Raw genomic sequence first — 19,714 nt, 5'->3', positions numbered from 1 at the left:
TTGGATCTTTTACATCCATTCAAAAGTGCGATACTGTCATTTTCGCACTATAAAGGCGCACTTAACTACAGTGCCCTCCATAATTATTGGCACCCCTGAAAAAGATGTGTTTTTTAGCTTCTAATTAGGGCTGGGCGATATGGCCTTAAGTACGTATCACGATAAATTGAGCAGATTTACCTCGATAACGGTAAATGACGATAAATTCGCCCAAGCAAACTGTTATATAATTTGAAAATTTGAATCAATGCATGGAATACAAATTAACAGTTTCTCGTTAAATTTATTTACCAGCTTTCAATTTAACAATTGCACATGCAGTCTAAACATTAAGTATTTAAAAAATCTTGTAAACAATAAGAATTCTTGTGTGAACATTTATAACAGCTTGTATGACTTGAAAAATATCATCACTTGAATTTCATTAAATTCATTCCGCATTGTTATACACTAGATAGTGGCATACGTTTAGATATTTAGAATAGATACAAATACGACACATCCACCCGCCCCCCAGAAATTATACTTAATTAAAAAATAAAATGTTTCACAAACCTTTCCTTTCTTTTATTCGGCTCAATTATTTACATCTTATGATTTTGGAAATCCTTACAGTATGCAATAAATAATATTCCTGTTCCCAAGCACTGTGGTTACTGTACTGTAATTTTGACAAAAAATAACAATACATAGTTACTCCCTGTCATCTAGGACGAGCCACTTACAAATACCGCTTTGAACACATCTTCACAGACAAAAGCAATGAAACAGGCTTAAAGAGGTAAACTTTAATTGTGTAAATCACACTTAATGACGACAGGATCTCCTGGTTGAAATAGACGACATCCACTTAATTCTATTGAAGATATGTAATGCTGAGGCAATTTGTCAACTTTACTTTTAAAAAGAAACGTGCACTGTTTATCCAGTAGATGGGGCTCTTGCAGTGTGTCAAACAGTGATTCAATTTAGGGCAATTGTCTTAAAAGTGGTTCATTGTTTCAGAAAGCCTCGGTTTTTCCATCCCTATCTGGAACCCGTCAAGAGTTTACTTAATGTCGGGTGAAAGTTTGGCGAAGCTAACTTAAGCCCGACTTCATCCCGTTTACTTGTAGCGTTAGCCGCTAGCGTTAGCAGCCAGCGTTAGCCTACCGGGCTTCTGTTTGATTGGCTTCCTGAAAACCATGTGACTCCAAACGTAAGCACACTGTCTGCTTTCTTAAAGGGGAATGAACATAGCCGAACAACACAGAGTCAAAGCGGGATGAAAAGACTATATTTTCTTCTTTTATTAAATTACCGAATTTACCGACATGGTCAAAATTACGTCGGTCATCGTGAAGAATTTCGGTAACGGTAAATTTTCGGTTTACCGCCCTGCTCTACTTCTAATATATATTTTTAATTCAAATATTATGGGACCTTAATGGAAAAAAAAAAAGAAAAATCCAACCTTCAATACAAGTGCATTCATTCAGTGGGGAAAAAATCCCACATAAAGAAAAAATTATTTGACATCAAATAATGTGTCACAATTATTAGCACCCCTGGTGGTAACACTTTGTACAACCCTCTTTTGCCAACAAAACAATGTCTGGGGACCGAGATGGCCATGGGAGGAGCTTGATTTTGTGTCTGGTGAACCATTTCTGTGTAGATTTGGCCATATGTTTAGGGTCATTGTCTTGTTGAAAGACCCAGTGACAACCCATCTTCAGCTTTCGGGCAGAGGGCAACAGATTTTGATTTAAAATGTCCTGGTATTTCAAAGCATTCATGATGCCATGCACCCTAACAAGGTTCCCGGGGCCTTTGGAAGCGAAACAGCCCCACAGCATCACTGACCCACCCCCATACTTCACAGTGGGTATGAGGTGCTTTTCAGCATGCACATCTTTCGTGGCACGCCAGACCCACTTAAGAGTGTTTGGTTCCAAAAAGCTCAATCTTGGTCTCACACAAAAATACACACGGTCCCAGGCTTCAACTGGGACTGTTTGCTTTGGTCAGATGAGAAGAAAGTTTTGCAATGTAATTGATTTTTAATTAACATATATTATTTGGATGACATTTGGTGTTGAATGATATCAAATAAACCAGGACCCTAAACTGGATGAAAATGAATATCGAACAAGCCCACATGAATTTACCGATTTATTTGATATTATTTGAGAACCACTTTCCATCTAGTTTACTACACAAACTGTTATTACTGACATTTTGATACAATAAGCTATAAAAATGGTTTGAATAGCTTCCAGTATATATTAAGTGATGTGCATGATAATTAATGTAGCCTACATATTAAAAATAGGTAATTATTGCATTTTTAATTTCTATACATTCATTCATATTTTTTTTTAATTCGCTCAATACTTCAAAAAAAATAAATAAATAAAATAAAAATCAGGATTTCGACTCAAAAGCTATTAAGTAGCTAATATTTTTTGTTTTATTTTGTTGTTTTTAAGGTGAGGAAGACTGTGACTGACCAAGTCTGACATCTCAAATGCTGAAGCAGATCGTGGAAGTGCTCAAACCAACACTTTTGGCAACAAAGGTGATATACGAAGAAAAGACCCACCAATTTTATCATTGCCCCACTCCAAGCTCAACTGCTGACTGACACCTACAGCACTGTTTTTTATTTATTTATTTATTTTTTTTTTTTTTTTAAAAGATTTAAAACTTTAAAGAAATTAAGGGTGCCATTCATCATGATCTCTCCAAGAGATATCAGTGGTTGTGGTTTGTTTCCTCTATATGTGCAGGTGCACAATTTGCAGTAGATTTATATTTTAGAGCAATGTTGCACAGAAAAGGTGTCACTGTTTAATAAATGACTTAAACAGTATTTTTTTCTATTTTGAAATATCTTTTTTCCCCCCCGTTTCAACAGTTGTATCGTAGAATATCATGTATCCAATTTCTGACCAATATATCGATAATCGCTGTATTGTGATATCGTGACAATCGTTATCGCGAGCCTTGTATCGCGAATCGTATCGTATCGTGAGGTGCCCTGAGGTTCCCACTCCTATTCCTAAACCATAAAAAGGGACAAATTCAGTAGAAGGATGGTGCTCCATCGCATACTTCAATCTCTACCTCAAAGTTCCTCAAGGCAAAGAAGATCAAGATCCTCCAGGGCTGGCCACCAGACTTCACTGTTTTCTGAGTGAATCTCGGATGCATGCAGGCACCAGTAGGTCTCCTGCAATATTTGTGGCGACTGTGGTGTAATTCAATGGAAGATTCATCTGAAAAAACACCTTTTGCCACTTTTCCAGCGTTTCGTTTTCATAAACATATCTTGCAAGTTTGACAATAATTACTTATTCGTTCTTGAGTTGAACACAAACAACGGAGACAAACAGAAGACATACGGAACCAAATACATACAGTTCTGGCCAAAAGTATTGGCACCTTTGCAATTCTGTCAGATAATGCTCAATTTCTCCCAGAAAATGATTGCAATTACAAATGCTTTGGTAGTAATATCTTTATTTTGCTTGCAATGAAAAAACACAAAAGAGAATGGAAAAAAAAATAGGGGTGTCAAACGATTAAAATTTTTAATCGAGTTAATTACAGCTTAAAAATTATTTAATCGTAATTAATCGCAATTAATCGCAATTCAAACCATCTATAAAATACTGTATGCCATATTTTTCTGTAAATTATTGTTGGAATGGAAAGATAAGACAAGATGGATATATACATTCAACATACTGTACATAAGTACTGTATTTGTTTATTATAACAACAAATCAACAAGATGGCACTAACATTATTAACATTCTGTTAAAGCGATCCATGGATAGAAAGACTTGTAGTTCTTAAAAGACAAGTTATAGAAATTTTATATCAAAACCCCTCTTCATGTTTTCGTTTTAATAAAATTTGTAAAATTTTCAATCAAAAAATAAACTAGTAGCCCGCCATTGTTGATGTCAATAATTACACAATGCTCACGGGTGCTGAAGCCTATAAAATCAGCCGAACCCAAGCGCCAGCAGAGGGCGGCAAAACTCCGAAAAACACAACAAGTACACCTTTCACTGTGCATTTTAATCTGTTTGAGCGGGGCATTTGTGGGTTAATTGCGTCAAATATTTTAACGGGATTAATTAATAAAATTAATTACCGCTCGTTAACGCGATAATTTTGACAGCCCTAAAAAAAAAATCATTATCATTTTACATGAAACTCCAAAAATGGGCCGGACAAAAGTATTGGTAACCTCAGCCTAACACTAAAGCACAACCTTTAGACAAAATAACTGCGATCAACCGCTTCCGGTATCCATCAGTGAGTTTCTTACAATGCTGTGCTGGAATTTTAGACCAGGTCTCTGAGGTTTGAAGGGTGCCTTCTCCAAACTGCCATTTTTTAGATCTCTCCACGTGTGTTCTATGGGATTTAGGTCTGGACTCATTGCTGGCAACTTTAGAAGTCTCCAGTGCGTTCTCTCAAACAATTTTCTAGTGCTTTTTGAAGTGTGTTTTGGGTCATTGTACTGCTGGAAGACCCATGACCTCTGAGCGAGACCCAGCTTTCTCACACTGGGCCCTACATTATGCTGCAAAATTTGTTGGTAGTCTTCAGACTTCATAATGCCATGCACACAGTCAAGCAGTCCAGTGCCAGAGGCAGCAAAGCAACCCCAAAACATCAGGGAACCTCCGCCATTTTTGACTGTGGGGACCGTGTTCTTTTCTTTGGAGGCTTCGTTTTTTTGCTGTAAACTCTGATGCCTTTTCCTAAAAAGCTCTACTTTTGTCTCATCTGACCAGAGAACATTCTTCCAAAACGTTTTTGGCTGTCTCAGGTAAGTTTTGGCAAACTCCAGCCAGGCTTTTTTTTAACTCTGGGTCAGACGTGGGGTCTTCCTGGGTATCCTACCATAGAGTCCCTTTTCATTCAGACGCCAACGGATAGTACGGGTTGACACCGTTGTACCCTCTGACTGCAGGACAGCTTGAATTTGTTTGGATGTTAGTCAGGGTTCTTTATCCACCATCCGCACAATCTTTCGTTGAAATCGCTTTTCAATTTTTCTTTTCAGTCCACATCTAGAGAGATTAGCCACAGTGCCACGGGCTTTACACTTATTGATGACACTGCGCACGGTAGACACAGGAACATTCAGGTCTTTGGATATGGACTTGTAGCCTTGAGATTGCCCATGCTTCCTCACAATTTTGCTTCCCAAGTCCTCAGACGGTTCTTTGGTCTTCTTTCTTTTCTCCATGCTTAATGTGGTATACACAAGGACACAGGACAAAGGTTGAGTCAACTTTAATCAATTTTAACTGGCTGCAAGTGTGATTTAGTTATTGCCACCACCTTTATGTGCCACAGGTAAGTAACCGGTGCTGTTAAGTACACAAATTAAAGAAGCATCATATGATTTTTCAAAGGGTGCCAATTAGAGATGTCCCGATCGATCGGGACGATCACGTCATTTTCAAAGTATCGGAATCGGCAAAAAAATATCGGCCATGCCTTTTTTTAATATATATAAAAAAAAATTATTAAATCGTTTTCTAATTGTATTTAACGTTACAGACATAATATATTACACTCATCCAGAGTCTTTAGTTTAGGCTTAAGGTAGGGTTATCAAATTTATCCTGTTAACGGCGGTAATAAATTTTTTTAAAAAATTTATCACGTTAAAATATTTAACGCAACTAACGCATGCGCTGCACGACCCACTCACGCATTGTCGCGTTCAATTTGTAATGGCGCCGTTTTACCTATATATAGAGCTAAAAGGCAGCGTAAAATGAGTGGAGTGAATTTTGGCAGCCTTTGGAGCCTTTTTTTAATTAGCTAAAGCCTTACAATCCCTCTCCCTATGATTAGAAATATCGTGGGAAGCAATGTGGGGAAGAAAGGTAGTAATTGATCTTTTTCTTAACACCCTATGTTATTTCCCAATGCAGAGAAGATATATTAATTGGTACCACTACGCACAGACATGGTTGCACTTCCCATCATGCATTTGGGCAGAACAGTTAAATGGCTACAGTATCATTTACTGAAAGCTCAACAAATACATTAGATGACAATATTTAGTCACAATATACAAAGTCACATTTATCCTTTAAGAATTACAAGTCTTTCTATCCGTGGATCCCTCTCACAGAAAGAATGTTAATAATGTAAATGCCATCTTGTGGATTTATTGTCATAATAAACAAATAAACAAATACAGTACTTATGTACTGTATGTTGAATGGATATATTCGTCCAAGTTTTATTCATTTTTTTTCTTAATGCATTGCCAAAATGTATATGATCGGGAAAAATTATCGGGAATGATTGGAATTGAATCGGGAGCAAAAAAAAAAAAAAAAAGCAATCGGATTGGGAAATATCGGGATCGGCATGTACTCAAACTGAAACGATCGGGATCGGATCGGGAGGCAAAAAAACATGATCGGAACAACCCTAGTGCCAATACTTTTCTCCGGCCCATTTTTGGAGTTTTGCGTAAAATGATAATGATTTGATTTTTTTCCTCCATTCTCTCTTTTGTTCTTTCATTGGAAGCAAAATAAATGAAGATATCACTACCATAGCATTTGTAATTGCAATCATTTTCTGGGAGAAATTGGGCATTAGTTGACAGAACTGCAGGGGTGCCAATACTTTTGGCCAGCACTGTAACCTTCTGTAGGATTTACCTACTGGCAGATGGGTTTAAAATTTTAATAGCAATGCAATCAAAAACAATGAGATAAAAATGGGAATATGAACACGATGTAATGCAACTATTGTTGTTTTTCAAAACAAAAGTAGTTGTTTGCAAATACAGTATGTAATTTCCCTGAGATACTCATTTTCTTTAATTGAGGACATTTCTTTTTGAATCGATATTTTAAAAAATAACAATTATAATACAAATAAAAAACAATAAATCCAACTATTTAATGTTTCCTCCTTTTTGTCTTTATTTATTATAGATTATTCACAGGTTAATATCCGTCAATCTATCTAAAATGTAGGAGGTTAAAAAATGCACACACAAAAAAGACTTTTTTAGGCCATCAATGTCTTTAAACGAGTAATCACTTATCAAAATATTTGTCCAGGAAGTTTGAGTTATTGAGATTTTCCATCTCTAAACAGCCACTGATAAAGGGCAGACTGTTTTCTGGGCCTTTTGCACCACCTAGTGGTGATTTGTGCCAAGGAGGGCAGATTTATGGAAAAAAGCCAAAGTGTGCAAAAAGTGAAAATACTTTGTATCGTTTATTGTTACATCAAAACAATGTAGAAGTCCAGTGAAATGTAAAGTAAAAAGTATATTGGCACAGACTCGTTTAAAGAAAAGGGATGATGACATGCAAGTCAATAGTATACTTAAGCATTACAGTGATGCCTTGAGATAAAAATCTTGCAAATCAAAGCACTCTTAACTCTTTCAGTGCCATTGCTGATGTTGACATCCAATCATGTGGCTCTTTTCATCCTGCTGTGAATAAAAATTAGTTTGTTGCTAGTAAACGTCCAATCCATTTGAACTGGGACACCCTCCCAGTTCAAATTGATTGGACGTCTATTGCAGTCAATGGCAGCCAACTACTTACTTTATTTGGCGTTAGAGTCAAGCAAAATGGAAGCCAGTGATATAATGCATCTCAAGGCACCACAGTAGTTGTTTTAGCACCTTGGTAGTTGCGACAAAAGTGTCCGTGTGTCAGTCGTCCTCTTCGTCTTGGTCCGGGGCCAAGCTGGCGGGACACGGCTCCATGGTGACGGCCACACCCATGCCGCTCCGCCCCAGCGGCATGTCGCTCACGTACGTCCACTCGTTCTTCTCCGGGCAGTAGCATTCCACGCTGGTAACAAAGTCGTGCAGATTGAAGCCTCCTGAACGGCAACAGAATACGTCCGTTTGGAACGGAATGCAAAAAATACGTTATACATTCTTGGTAATTTAAACATAAAACTTTGCCTTATAAAGACCTAGCATCCACATATGCGGATTACACATTTTGGATCATGTATACCACAAGATAAACATCGGGTATGAAAGTGCGTTTATTAGTGAATAGATACAATTATAAATTAATAAAAGGTTAATAAAATCCAAATTAAAATGAATTAGTGTCGCAATGATTAATCGAGTAACTCGAGTATTCGATGAGAAAAACAAAGATTTGAATTAAATTTTGCTACCTCGAGTATTCGTTTAATTAAAGTGGCGTTGTAATGGTTTGTCTTTGAAAGTGTTTGCATTTAGTTTTATTGATTTTGGTGGATACACTGCCCTCGCGTCTGCCTCATTTTACATTGCCAAATCCAGCTGCTCCCTGTTAAGACCAACATACAGTTGTGGTCAAAAGTTTACATACACTTGTGAAGAACATAATGTCATGCCTCTCTTGAGTTTCCAGTTATTTCTACAACTCTGATTTTTCTCCGATAGTGATTGGAACAGATACTTCTTTGTCACAAAAAACATTCATGAAGTTTAGTTCTTTTATGACTTTATTATGGGTTAACAGAAAAAGTGATCAAATCTGCTGGGTCAAAAATATACATACATGGATCTGAAAAAGCGAATCATTGACTTGAACAAGTCAGGAAAGTCACTTGGAGCCATTTCAAAGCAACTGCAGGTCCCAAGAGCAACAGTGCAAACAATTGTTTGTAAGTATAAAGTGCATGGCACTGTTTTGTCACTGCCACGATCAGGAAGAAAACGCAAGCTATCAGCTGCTGCTGAGAGAAAATTGGTCAGGAGGGTGAAGATTCACCCGAGAATCACCAAAAAGCAGATCTGATAAGAATTAGAAGCTGCTGGAACACAGGTGTCAGTGTCCACAGTCAAGCGTGTTTTGCATCTCCATGGACTGAGAGGCTGCCATGCAAGAAGGAAGCCCTTGTTCCAAAAGCGGCACCTTAAGGCTCGACTGAAGTTTGCTGCTGATCACATGGACAAAGATAAGACCTTCTGGAGGAAAGTTCTGTGGTCAGACGAAACAAAAATCGAGCTGTCTGGCCACAATGCCCAGCAATATGTTTGGAGGAGAAAAGGTGAGGCCTTTAACCCCAAGTACACCATGCCTACCGTCAAGCATGGTGGTGGCCTTCAAATTCTTCAAGATAACCTAACGTCATCAGCCCGAAGATTGGGTCTTGGGCGCAGTTTGGTGTTCCAACAGGACAATGACCCCAAACACACATCAAAAGTGGTAATGGAATGGCTAAATCAGGCTAGAATTAAGGTTTTCGAATGGCATTCCCAAAGTCCTGACTTAAAGTCCATGTCAGAAAGCCATCCAATTTAACTGAACTGCACCAATGTGGTCAAAGATTCAACCAGAAGCTTGCCAGAAGCTTGTGGATGGCTACCAAAAGCGCCTAATTGAAGTGAAAATGGCCAAGGGACATGTTACTGAATATTAGCGCTGCTGTATGTATATTTTTGACCCAGCAGATTTGATCACTTTTTTCTGTTCACCCATAATAAAGTCATAAAAGAACCAAACTTCATGAATGTTTTTTGTGACAAAGAAGTATCCGTTCCAATCACTCTATCGGAGAAAAATCAGAGTTGTAGAAATAACTGGAAACTCAAGAGAGCCATGACATGATGTTCTTCACAAGTGCATGTAAACTTTTGAATGACCACAACTGTAAGCTAGGTTTTTGTTTGAGATATTGTTTTTAATGTGTTCGTAATTTAGTTTAGAGGTATATTTAGCCAATTTTTGTGGAAATATGCGTCTGAACCATTTGTTAGGAGCATTGTAAAAAATAAAAAATAAAAAAAAAGTTAGTATTTTATAGCATTTAAGCTAGTGAGTTTTGCTATGTAAGTTAGCCAATTGTTCTTTTGTTGTACATATGTAGATCCTTATTTTATTTGATTTTTTTTAATACCGTTTGAGGCCCAGCCCAGGTATTTAATTTTTTTTCATGTTTATCCGATTACTCGATTATTCGAACTAACTAGTTCATCGATTAATCGATTACTAAAATAATCGATAGCTGCAGCCCTAGTGTGTTATCAAGCGTAATGAAATTTTTAGGTAAGAAATAAGATTTTTTTTTTTTTTTAATAAGATCTAGAATTTTTTGAGTGAAAACAGTAAAAAAGTTTTTTTTTTTTTTAATCTAGTCACTTTTGAGATTTTTCAACAATGTACATCAAAAATAAAGGAATTGATTGACTGAAAATGGTTCAATATTAGATGAAATGTCTTTTCTTATGTATATTCATAATTGCTCCTTACCTAAAAAAATGTTTTATCCGATTACTCGATTAATCGATAGAATTTTCAGTCGAATACTCGATTACTAAAATATTCGATAGCTGCAGCCCTAAAATGAATGAAGCCATGATTAAACTGGTAATGGCACCTAATCACTCTGTAAATGTGATAAGTAATAATAAAAACTAGTGCTGTCAAATTTATCGCGTTAACGGGCTGTAATTAATTTTTTAAATTAATAACTTTAAAATATTTGACGCAGTTAATGCATGCTCGGAATGACCCGCTCATGAATTGCCTCAAACAGTTTACAATGACGCGGTTTAGGCACATTGAGAGCGAAAGGGCCGCGAAATGCGCATGGACATAGGCGTTCATTGGACCAGGCCTTTTACTGGCATAAACTTTGGCTACTCTTTCACAACAAATAATAACTATTGTGACGAACAATGTGGGAAGAATGACAGGAGACAATCTTTTTCTTAACATGCTCTGTTGAACACAACGCAGAACATATACCATCTGCAGCCACCACTGACAGTCATGGTTGCCCAACTTCCCATCATGCACTTGGGCAGAATAGTTAAGTTGCTAGAGTATCATTTAATGAAAGCACAACAAAAATAATATTCCTATCTCTCAAAAAAATAATGTTCACAAAAAGAAAAATGCTCAATGCAATTCCCCATCAAAATAGCTCTGCAAAATACAAATAAAACTTACACAGACTTTGCCTTGGCTTGAGCTCTAATTAATTTAAAAATCGCCATTGAGACCTTGTAGTGTATTTCAATCACTACCTTACGTATTTAAAGACACTGTGGAAGAACGGCAGGGAACCCATGTGACGTCCCGCTCGGCGACATCAACAATGGCGAGCCATTTGTTTATTTTTTGATTGAAAATTTAACAAATTTTATTAAAACGAAAACATTAAGAGGGGTTCTAATATAAAATTACTATAACTTGTACTCAAATTTATCTTTTAAGAACTACAAGTCTTTCTATCCATGGATCCCTTGAACAGAAAGAATGTTAATAATGTTAATGCCATCTTGTGGATTTATTGTTATAATGAACAAATACAGTATTTATGTACAGTATGTTGAATGTTTATGTCCGTCTTGTCTTATCTTTCTATTCCAACAACAATTTACAGAAAAATATGGCATATTTTAGGGATGGTTTGAATTGTGATTAATTACGACTCATGAATTTTTAAGCCGTGATGAACTGGATTAAAAATTTTAATCGTTTGACAGCCCTAATAAAAACAGAAACATAGCATTTTACATTACATTACATTAGCACAGAAACATTTTTAAACATTCCTACTACTTAAATCTCCAGAGAAGGCAGTATAGAAAAAATTTTATATAGATCAGGGGTGGGCAAACTATTCCACAAAGGGCCGCAGTGGGTGCGGGTTTTTGTTCATACTCATCATGAGGACAACTTTTCACCAATCTGGTTTCTTACAAGTGCAATCAGTTGATTGCAGTCAGGTGCTTCTTGTTTCAACTGAAACCTCATTGGTTAAACTGTCTGTGCTGAATCAGTTGGAACAAAGACCAGGACCCACTGCGGCCCTCGAGGACCGGTTTGCCCACCCCTGATATAGATGTACAGATTAACTGCTGTTTTTTTCTGTTTTTATTTATGCCATTTAAAAAATATATAGTTGATTTTTTACTTAAAAACATGTAAATAAAGAAATTAAATGTAATTTCTTTTTTAAAAAAAATGAATGAGAGAATATTTACTATACTAATTGCATGCCATTGACAAGGATAAACATCCAAGTCATTTAAACTAGTAGGACTGGCTGGGAATGCTCGTTTTTCAGTGCCATTGACTGCGCTAGACATCCAATCCATTTTGACTAGACGTCCAATCCATTTTGACTGGTAGGGGTGGCAGCGATCATTCGCTACCAGCCCTCCAACTTCAAATGGATGACCATGATTTTACATTTTGGGGAGTATGCAATAATTTAGTATTAATGAAAAAAATTGTTAGCAATACAGTATCAGCCGATACCACACAGCCAGGTTTCCGAACTGGTATTGGAAGCCAAAAAATGATATTTGTGCGACACTACATAGAACGCAATGTTAGATATTTCCTACTTAAATACCACTGCATGTACTTTACGAGTGTGCGTGTGTTTAAACTGACCGAACACAAAGATGCAACCCTGGTGCACGGCCACACCGTGTGTACTCCGGCAGCACTTCATGGGCGCCCGTGCCTCCCATGTGTTTCGGGCTACGTTATAACGCTCTACCGTGGCCAGCTGGTTGAGTCCGTCATAGCCTCCGATGGCGTACAGGTGACCGTTGACACACACCAGTCCTGCCCACAAATAATCATCATCATTCACTGTCAGGGCAGGGTTATGTGTGGTGTTCATAGACTATGTGCTGTGGAGGTTAGGTTAGGTTAAAAGAAGATTTTCACCCCTTGTGATTTTGCAAGTTCACCCACTTACAAAATAGGTAGAGGCCTGAAATTTAAACCATAGACGCATTTCCACTCATAGAAACAATCTACAAAAAATCCAGAAGTCACATTGTATGATTTTTTCAATAATTTATTTGTAATTTACTGGGGTTCATAAGTATTTGTACCCCCGAGAATCAGCAATAATTATGACACTCAAAGAGTTGTCAGTCTACCTTAAAAAAAGTCCACAGTTATGTGTAAATAAATTGTTACTTTGCAATCAAAAGCTCTATATGTCTTGTTGTTTATGTTATTTTGTAAAAGGAAAACATTATTCAGATGTTTGGGATGTAACTAAAGCAAAAATAGCTGTGTTAAAGTCAAAGTTATGTTAAATAAAATGTATTATTATTATTAATATTGACACGTATGCTTTCACAAAAAGCTCAATTTCTCAGTTTTTTTTCCATCGGAAATTGGAAAATTGCTCAAACAAAGCTATTTTCTAATGCTGATTTCTAAAGAATGGAAAAAGATATGCACTATCTTTTTTTTCTGCTGAAGGAAGAGAGTCAAATCTTTCTTTTGGTGGGTTCCATGTTTATATAGCAATAGAACAGAATTCTCTGTGGGCCTTGCAAAATCAGTCAAAATCAAGTAAAACGGCCGGGAGCGAAGGGCCTTGCTTCGGTGAAAATGGCTGGGAGTGATTGAGTTAAGGTGAACGCGTGGAGTTTGGCCTTTTGGACGTGTTGTCGGGATTCCGCCGGCCCGGGTCGTTGGGATTCCGCCGGCCCGGGTCGTTGGAGCTGCGTCAGTTCGGTTGGCATGACTCCAGCAATCTGGCTGAAAGGTCAGATTCCTTCAAAATGTATATATGATTGAAATTTCAGACCTCTACCAATTTTCTAAGTAGGTGAAATTGCAAAATCACAAGGGGTGCAAATACTACTGCTCCTCACTGTATATTACAAAAAAAAAAAAAAAAAAAAAATGACAAAAGACGTCAAATCCTTTCGACTGAGAGACTGGAATAACCGTTGGCAGCCCTCCCAGTCAAAATGGATTGGACGTCCATTACAGTCAATGGCAGCCAATGAGTTATTTCTCGAAGATGATGAAATCTAGATTTTTGGGGGGGCTCACCAAGTCCGCTCCGCGCAGTACTCATAGGCGCCAGCTGGTGCCAAGTGTTGGTGTCCGGTTGGTATTTCTCGGCTGCGTTGCTTCGGCTCTGCCCGTCCAAACCTCCCACGACGTATAGTGCCCCCCCACACGCCGCCACGCCAGCACCCAGACGGGCCACCTGCATGGGGCAGACGAAGGACCAGTGATTTGTCTCTGGGTCCCACCTGTGAAAGCAAACAAATACTGGATTATATGCGAATTTAAAGTTGATTACAAGAAAATGGATGTGAAATAAACAAGACGGGACCCAGGCCTAGACCTGTAATCTATCCGTTATTACAAGCAAATCCCTTTGGCGAGTCCTATTTCAAAAGACATGCTCAAGTGTCTTTGTTTGTGACAAAAGTAGACTTTATTCACGCAGTTAAACCGGAAAGACGCTAATCTCACTGCCTTTAGAAAACAAGCGGTGGGCGAGTTTTAACTATTTCCTTGTTTTGTTTTAATTTTTTCATCAAAACTTTCTCTTTTCTGCCAACTTTTTTTCCCCTTCGTGTGTTCCTGTTGTCACTCACCGCTCCACCGTGTTGTGTAGCGTAGAGCCATGTGATCCCCCCACAGCATAGATGCAGCCATCCACCACGCCCACTCCGACTCGGTTACGGGGCACATTGAGGGGAGCGCGCTGGCTCCACTGGTTGGTCATGGGATTATAGCAGCATAACGCGCTGGATTCGGTAATACTCTCCAGCGAGAGGTTCCTGCCACCTACCTTGAGGTCAGAAATAAATACCATGGCAGGAACAAAATGATAAATTTGACTAATTTTCTGGAAAAAAAACAAAAACAAAACAACAACAACAACAAAAAACTAAGAAAAAAAGATACCGTGTACAGCAATCCGAAGAGTGTGCAAGCCCCAAGGCCGCTGCTGGGAGCCTCCATGTCAGCCAGTTTGAGCCAAACTTTCCGGATGGGGTCATAAGCCTCCATGGTTGCCAGGGAATGACTCTTGTATCTAGAAAAAGACAACCAGAAGCCAGATTTGTGAGCAAAAAGTGTAGGGATCCTGAAGAAAAAGACTTAAAATGTGTTGTTTGGGGGTTAACCCTTTAACACCGAACGTGTCGGCAGCGACCCGTTTACGCGTGTCGTCTTTGAAGCTTCGTCACACTGTAATTACGTCACCCACGTGCCGCTGGTTGGTCTCATTTGAAAGTGCGGAAGTTGATGTCCACACCAGTTTTTATTTGAAGTCAATCGACCAAGAAAAACGGGGGATAATGTCATTTGAGTTTTATAGTTTTATTGCACTCATAAATATGCATGAAAGCGCTGCATGGACCATGCGAGTCAGCGCCTCGGCGAGTAGAAGTGACAGCAGCGCGCAAACGGCGAAAGAGTAGGCTGTGTGACGTTGTGTGTGACGCAGCTCCGTGACCTGTTCATGCAGAAGCTTTACTGAGTGCGCAAAAAAAAAAAAAAAAAAAACATTATTGGGTCGTATGCCAGAAAAATTTGAATTGAACTGAACTACTTGTCAATATTTTTGAAAATACTTTTTTTCAATGTTATATATATTTTTCTTCACTATAATCTTTTCAATTTTTATAAAGATGAGTGTTCGAGAAGCTTGATTGCATGTACGTATATACTTTAGATAAGGTGATGGGTATAATACCTAACTCCACAAAGAAATATCCTCAAAACCCTTTTTGTGTTAGGTGATATACGGTATATATATTTTTTTCCTCACTATTTTGCACTATATATGATCTGTTTTGACCATAGTATGTGTAAAGGCCAAAAACGCCTATGGCCATACTTGCTGTTTGTGTTCTATTGTCAAACATAAACCTATTCAATCTTATCTTTTTCTATTGAATGTTTATCCTAACAAGTTGAATAAATATTATCAAGCTTCAAAACGGTTGGTCGAGCATGTTTGGTTGTCAATGGGACATCAACATTACAAATTTTGAAAAAAAATTTTTTTTTTGTTGCTGTCTTTTTGGGTCCAAAATGTGGATTATAATTGGTCAGTGAAGAAAACAACAGTTTGGACATGAAGTTCAAGGTGTCCTTAAAAAAGGGACCCAACTTGGGCATTGTGAACAATTTTTTTCTTTGAAATATAAAGGCAACATCAAATCCATCCATGCAAGTTCGGCCAAAATAGGCTTAGGTGTTAAAAGGTTAAGGCCAATAGTACAGTTTGGAGCACATTTAGAATTCACACATAAGAAACGCTGTCCATTTTTGGGGAAAAAAATCAAGGTTTTTAAGTGCGGCTTATAGTCAGGAAAATACGGTAACTATGGTTGTCCAATATAAAAGCATTTAAAAAGGATATCTGATAATATCGACATCAGTTTTTCATTATCGGTTTTGGCCCAATATGTACTGTACGTTGCATTCAAAGTGAATGTAGAAGCCTTCTGCCTTTGTACAAGGGCTTGTCACATCTTAGCACAGCAGTTATGCTTATTGACAGTAAGATGTAGTGCTGCAACGATTAATCGATTAACTCGAGTATTCGATTAGAAAAAAATATTCAAATTAAAATTTGTTGCTTCGAGTATTCGTATGCTAAAGTGGCATTGTAATGGTTTATTTTGAACGTGTTTGCATTTCGTTTTATTGATTAGGGTGGATACAATGCCCTCTGGTCTGCCTCATTTCACATGGCTGAATCCAGCTGCTCCCTGTTAAGACCAACGTATGCTAAGTTTTTGTTTGAGCTAATGTTTTTTAACACATTTGTAATTTAGTTTATAGGTATATTGCCTGAACCATTTGTTAAGAGCAATGTAAAAATAAAAAGTTAGCATTTTATAGCATTTAAGATAGCGGACTTTTGCTATGTAAGTAAGCCAATTGTACTTAGATCCTTATTTTTTTTTATCCCGTTTGAGGCTCAGCTCAGGTATTTAAAATTTTTTATGTTCCTTATCCGATTACTCGATTATTCGAACTAACTAGTTCATCGATTAATCAACTACTAAAATAATCGATAGCTGCAGCCCTAGATAGATGTCTCCAAACTAATATGGTTGGGATCTGTTATGTGAGCATTATTAATTTTTAAGGGTCCAGTGGGGCATCACAATACAATTTGCCATAATTTGTCAAGTCCATGACCGCATATATCGGTATTGGATTTTTGGAGTTGGACAACATCGAGATATTAGTTAAAAAGTCATTATCAGACAACTCTAATGGTAACCCACTTTTGTTTTGTTTGAATATGCATTTTCGAGAGCGTTAATGGTAAATTGGAATGGGAAATGAATTAATGGCGAAAATTTTGAGGTCTGTTTCGGCGGGCGATTGTGAGCGCATTTCCTGGCTCAACTTGTGCTCAACTTCCACTTCAAAAACAAATCGAAAATAAACAATGAAAAAACGCAGAGCCTAGCTTTCATCAAGTCGTGACTGGGAATAATCCTCGGAAAATAAACATATCATCGGTTGTTGTAATTTTTCATTCTAAGTTTCTTAAGTTTTCAGTTCAAATTCTTTAACACAATATTAAGTATATTAATGTCTTGGGCTGCAGCTATCGATTATTTTAGAAGTCGATTAATCTATCAACAAGTTAGTTCAAATAATCGAGTAATCGGATTAGGAACATTTAATGAATTGCAGAATAAATTTTAGGAGACGTAAAACAAAGGTCCAAGTACAACAAGAGAAGAATTGGCTTACTTGCATATCAAAAGTCCACTAGCTTAAATGCTATAAAATGCTAACGATTTTTTTCTAAAATGATTTTAACAAACTGTTCAAACACATATTCCCACAAAAAAAGGCTAAATATACCTATAAACTAAATTACGAATGCATAAAAAAACGAACTCAGTCAAAAACTTACCTTATGTTGTCCTTAACAGGGAACAGCTGTATTCAGCCATGTTAAATGAGCTATGTCATATTCGCAGTTTCCACTAGAGGACAGTGTACCCACCCAAATCAATAAAATTAAATGCAAATACTTTCAAAACAAGCCATTACAATGCCCCTCTAATTAAACAAATACTCGAAGCAGCAAAATTGGGTTCAAAGATTTTTTTTCTACTCGAATTACTCGAGTTAATTGATTAATCGTTGCAGCGCTATTAATATAATATATGATATAATATTGAAATCAAGTTCCCATAATACAGTATTTTTGTCTGTTTGCAAAAAAACAAACAAACATACATTTAACTTTTTTCAAATAACTAATCTGGAAACTTTTGATCATTTATAATCATTAAATTTCTAAGAGGTTTTGACTTTACCTTAGAAATTCTCCTCTCAAAACACAAACCAATTTTTGTATTTTTTTTCAATTAAAAAAAAAACACTACAACAATTTGGAGATGTCCTTTTAGACAGTTTTTACAACACCTTACAGATATTTTGTTAATTTTTCACCCCATTATCCTATTTCTGGGGTGAGGGGTGAGTTGGAATGAAAAGCAACAGACGAAATATTTGGAAATACATGCTTTCAAGTGGTGTCAAAGAGGACAAATACAACATAATTCATTACCCTCCGGCCACATAAATGAGTTGTGTCCCACGTATGGGTGCTGGAGGAACCTTCCTCAGTGTCATTTCCTGGAAGATTTTCGACAGGAAGTCCTTACAAGCATTGGCCTGCAATACAGAAGGAAAAAGGAAAAAATTGTGGAAATGCTTCAAGAGCATGTGACGGGGAGCATGGCCCTTGTTTTTATTTTTGCGCGTGAAGATCGTTCCCGTGTGACTTGAGTTTGGCTATGAAGAGCTACATTGGGGCAAATAAGTACTTAGTCAACCACTAATTTTCCAAGTTTTCCCACATGAAAATATTAGCGAGGCCTGTATTTGTCAACATGGGTAAACCTCAACCATGAGAGACAGAATGTGGGGAAAAAAAAAAAAACAGAAAATCACATTGTTTGATTTTTAAAGAATTTTTTTGCAAATTATGGTGGAAAAAAATATTTGGTCAATACCAAAAGTTTATCTCAATACTTTGTTATGTAACCTTTGTTGGCAATAACGGAGGCCAAACGTTTTCTGTAACTCTTCACAAGCTTTTCACACATTGTTGCTGGTATTTTGGCCCATTCCTCCATATAGATCTCCTCTAGAGCAGTGATGTTTTGGGACTGTCGTTGGGCAACACGGACTTTCAACTCCCTCCACAGATTTTCTATGGGGTTGAGATTTGGAGACTGGCTAGTCCACTCCAGGACCTTGAACTGCTTCTTACGAAGCCACTCCTTTGTTGCCCTGGCTGTGTGTTTGGGATCATTGTCATGCTAAAAGATTCAGCCACGTCTAATCTTCAATGCCCTTGCTGATGGAAGGAGATTTTCACTCAAAATCTCTCGATACATGGCCCCATTCATTCTTTCCTTTACACAGATCAGTCGTCCTGGTCCCCTTTGCAGAAAAACAGCCCAAAGGCATGATGTTCCACCCCTATGCTTCATAGTGGGTATGGTGTTCTTCGGATGCAATTCAGTATTCTTTCTCCCCCAAACACGAGAACCTGTGTTTCTACCAAAAAGTTCTATTTTGGTTTCATCAGACCAAAACACATTCTCCCAGTCCAAATGCTCTCTAGCGAACCGCAGACGGGCCTGGACGTGTACTTTCTTCAGCAGGGGGGACACGTCTGGCATTGCAGGATTTGAGTCCCTGGAGGCGCATTGTGTTACTGATAGTAGCCTTTGTTACTGTGGTCCCAGCTCTCTGTAGGTCATTCACAAGGTCCCCCCGTGTAGTTCTGGGATTTTTGCTCACCGTTCTTGTTATCATTTTGACGCCATGGGGTGAGATCTTGCATGGAGCCCCAGATCGAGGGAGATTATCAGTGGTCTTGTATTTCTTCCATTTTCTAATAATTGCTCCCAAAGTTGATTTCTTTA

General features: G+C 37.7%; 1 protein-coding gene across 2 annotated transcripts in view; it reads right to left on the bottom strand.

Annotated features, from left to right (window-relative positions):
- Window positions 1-5,264: 5,264 nt before the first annotated feature.
- keap1a (kelch-like ECH-associated protein 1a) overlaps window positions 5,265-19,714 on the bottom strand; it is a 33,756-nt gene continuing 19,306 nt past the window's right edge. The window contains exons 7-12 of one of the 2 annotated variants that reach the window (XM_057859958.1): window positions 18,346-18,452; window positions 14,697-14,826; window positions 14,384-14,580; window positions 13,827-14,032; window positions 12,414-12,590; window positions 5,265-7,884 (exon numbers count right to left, since the gene is read on the bottom strand). In XM_057859958.1, coding sequence (XP_057715941.1) covers window positions 7,712-7,884; window positions 12,414-12,590; window positions 13,827-14,032; window positions 14,384-14,580; window positions 14,697-14,826; window positions 18,346-18,452 — 990 coding nt within the window. In that variant the 3' untranslated portion in view covers window positions 5,265-7,711. The remainder of the gene's footprint in view (window positions 7,885-12,413; window positions 12,591-13,826; window positions 14,033-14,383; window positions 14,581-14,696; window positions 14,827-18,345; window positions 18,453-19,714) is intronic. The other variant, XM_057859959.1, reaches the window with a different exon arrangement.

Source organism: Corythoichthys intestinalis, chromosome 15, assembly GCF_030265065.1.
Source record: "Corythoichthys intestinalis isolate RoL2023-P3 chromosome 15, ASM3026506v1, whole genome shotgun sequence".
In the NCBI taxonomy this organism is placed as follows: domain Eukaryota; kingdom Metazoa; phylum Chordata; class Actinopteri; order Syngnathiformes; family Syngnathidae; genus Corythoichthys; species Corythoichthys intestinalis.
The sequence above is the reverse complement of the archived record's forward strand: the minus strand, read 5'-3'. Positions and strand labels throughout refer to the sequence as shown.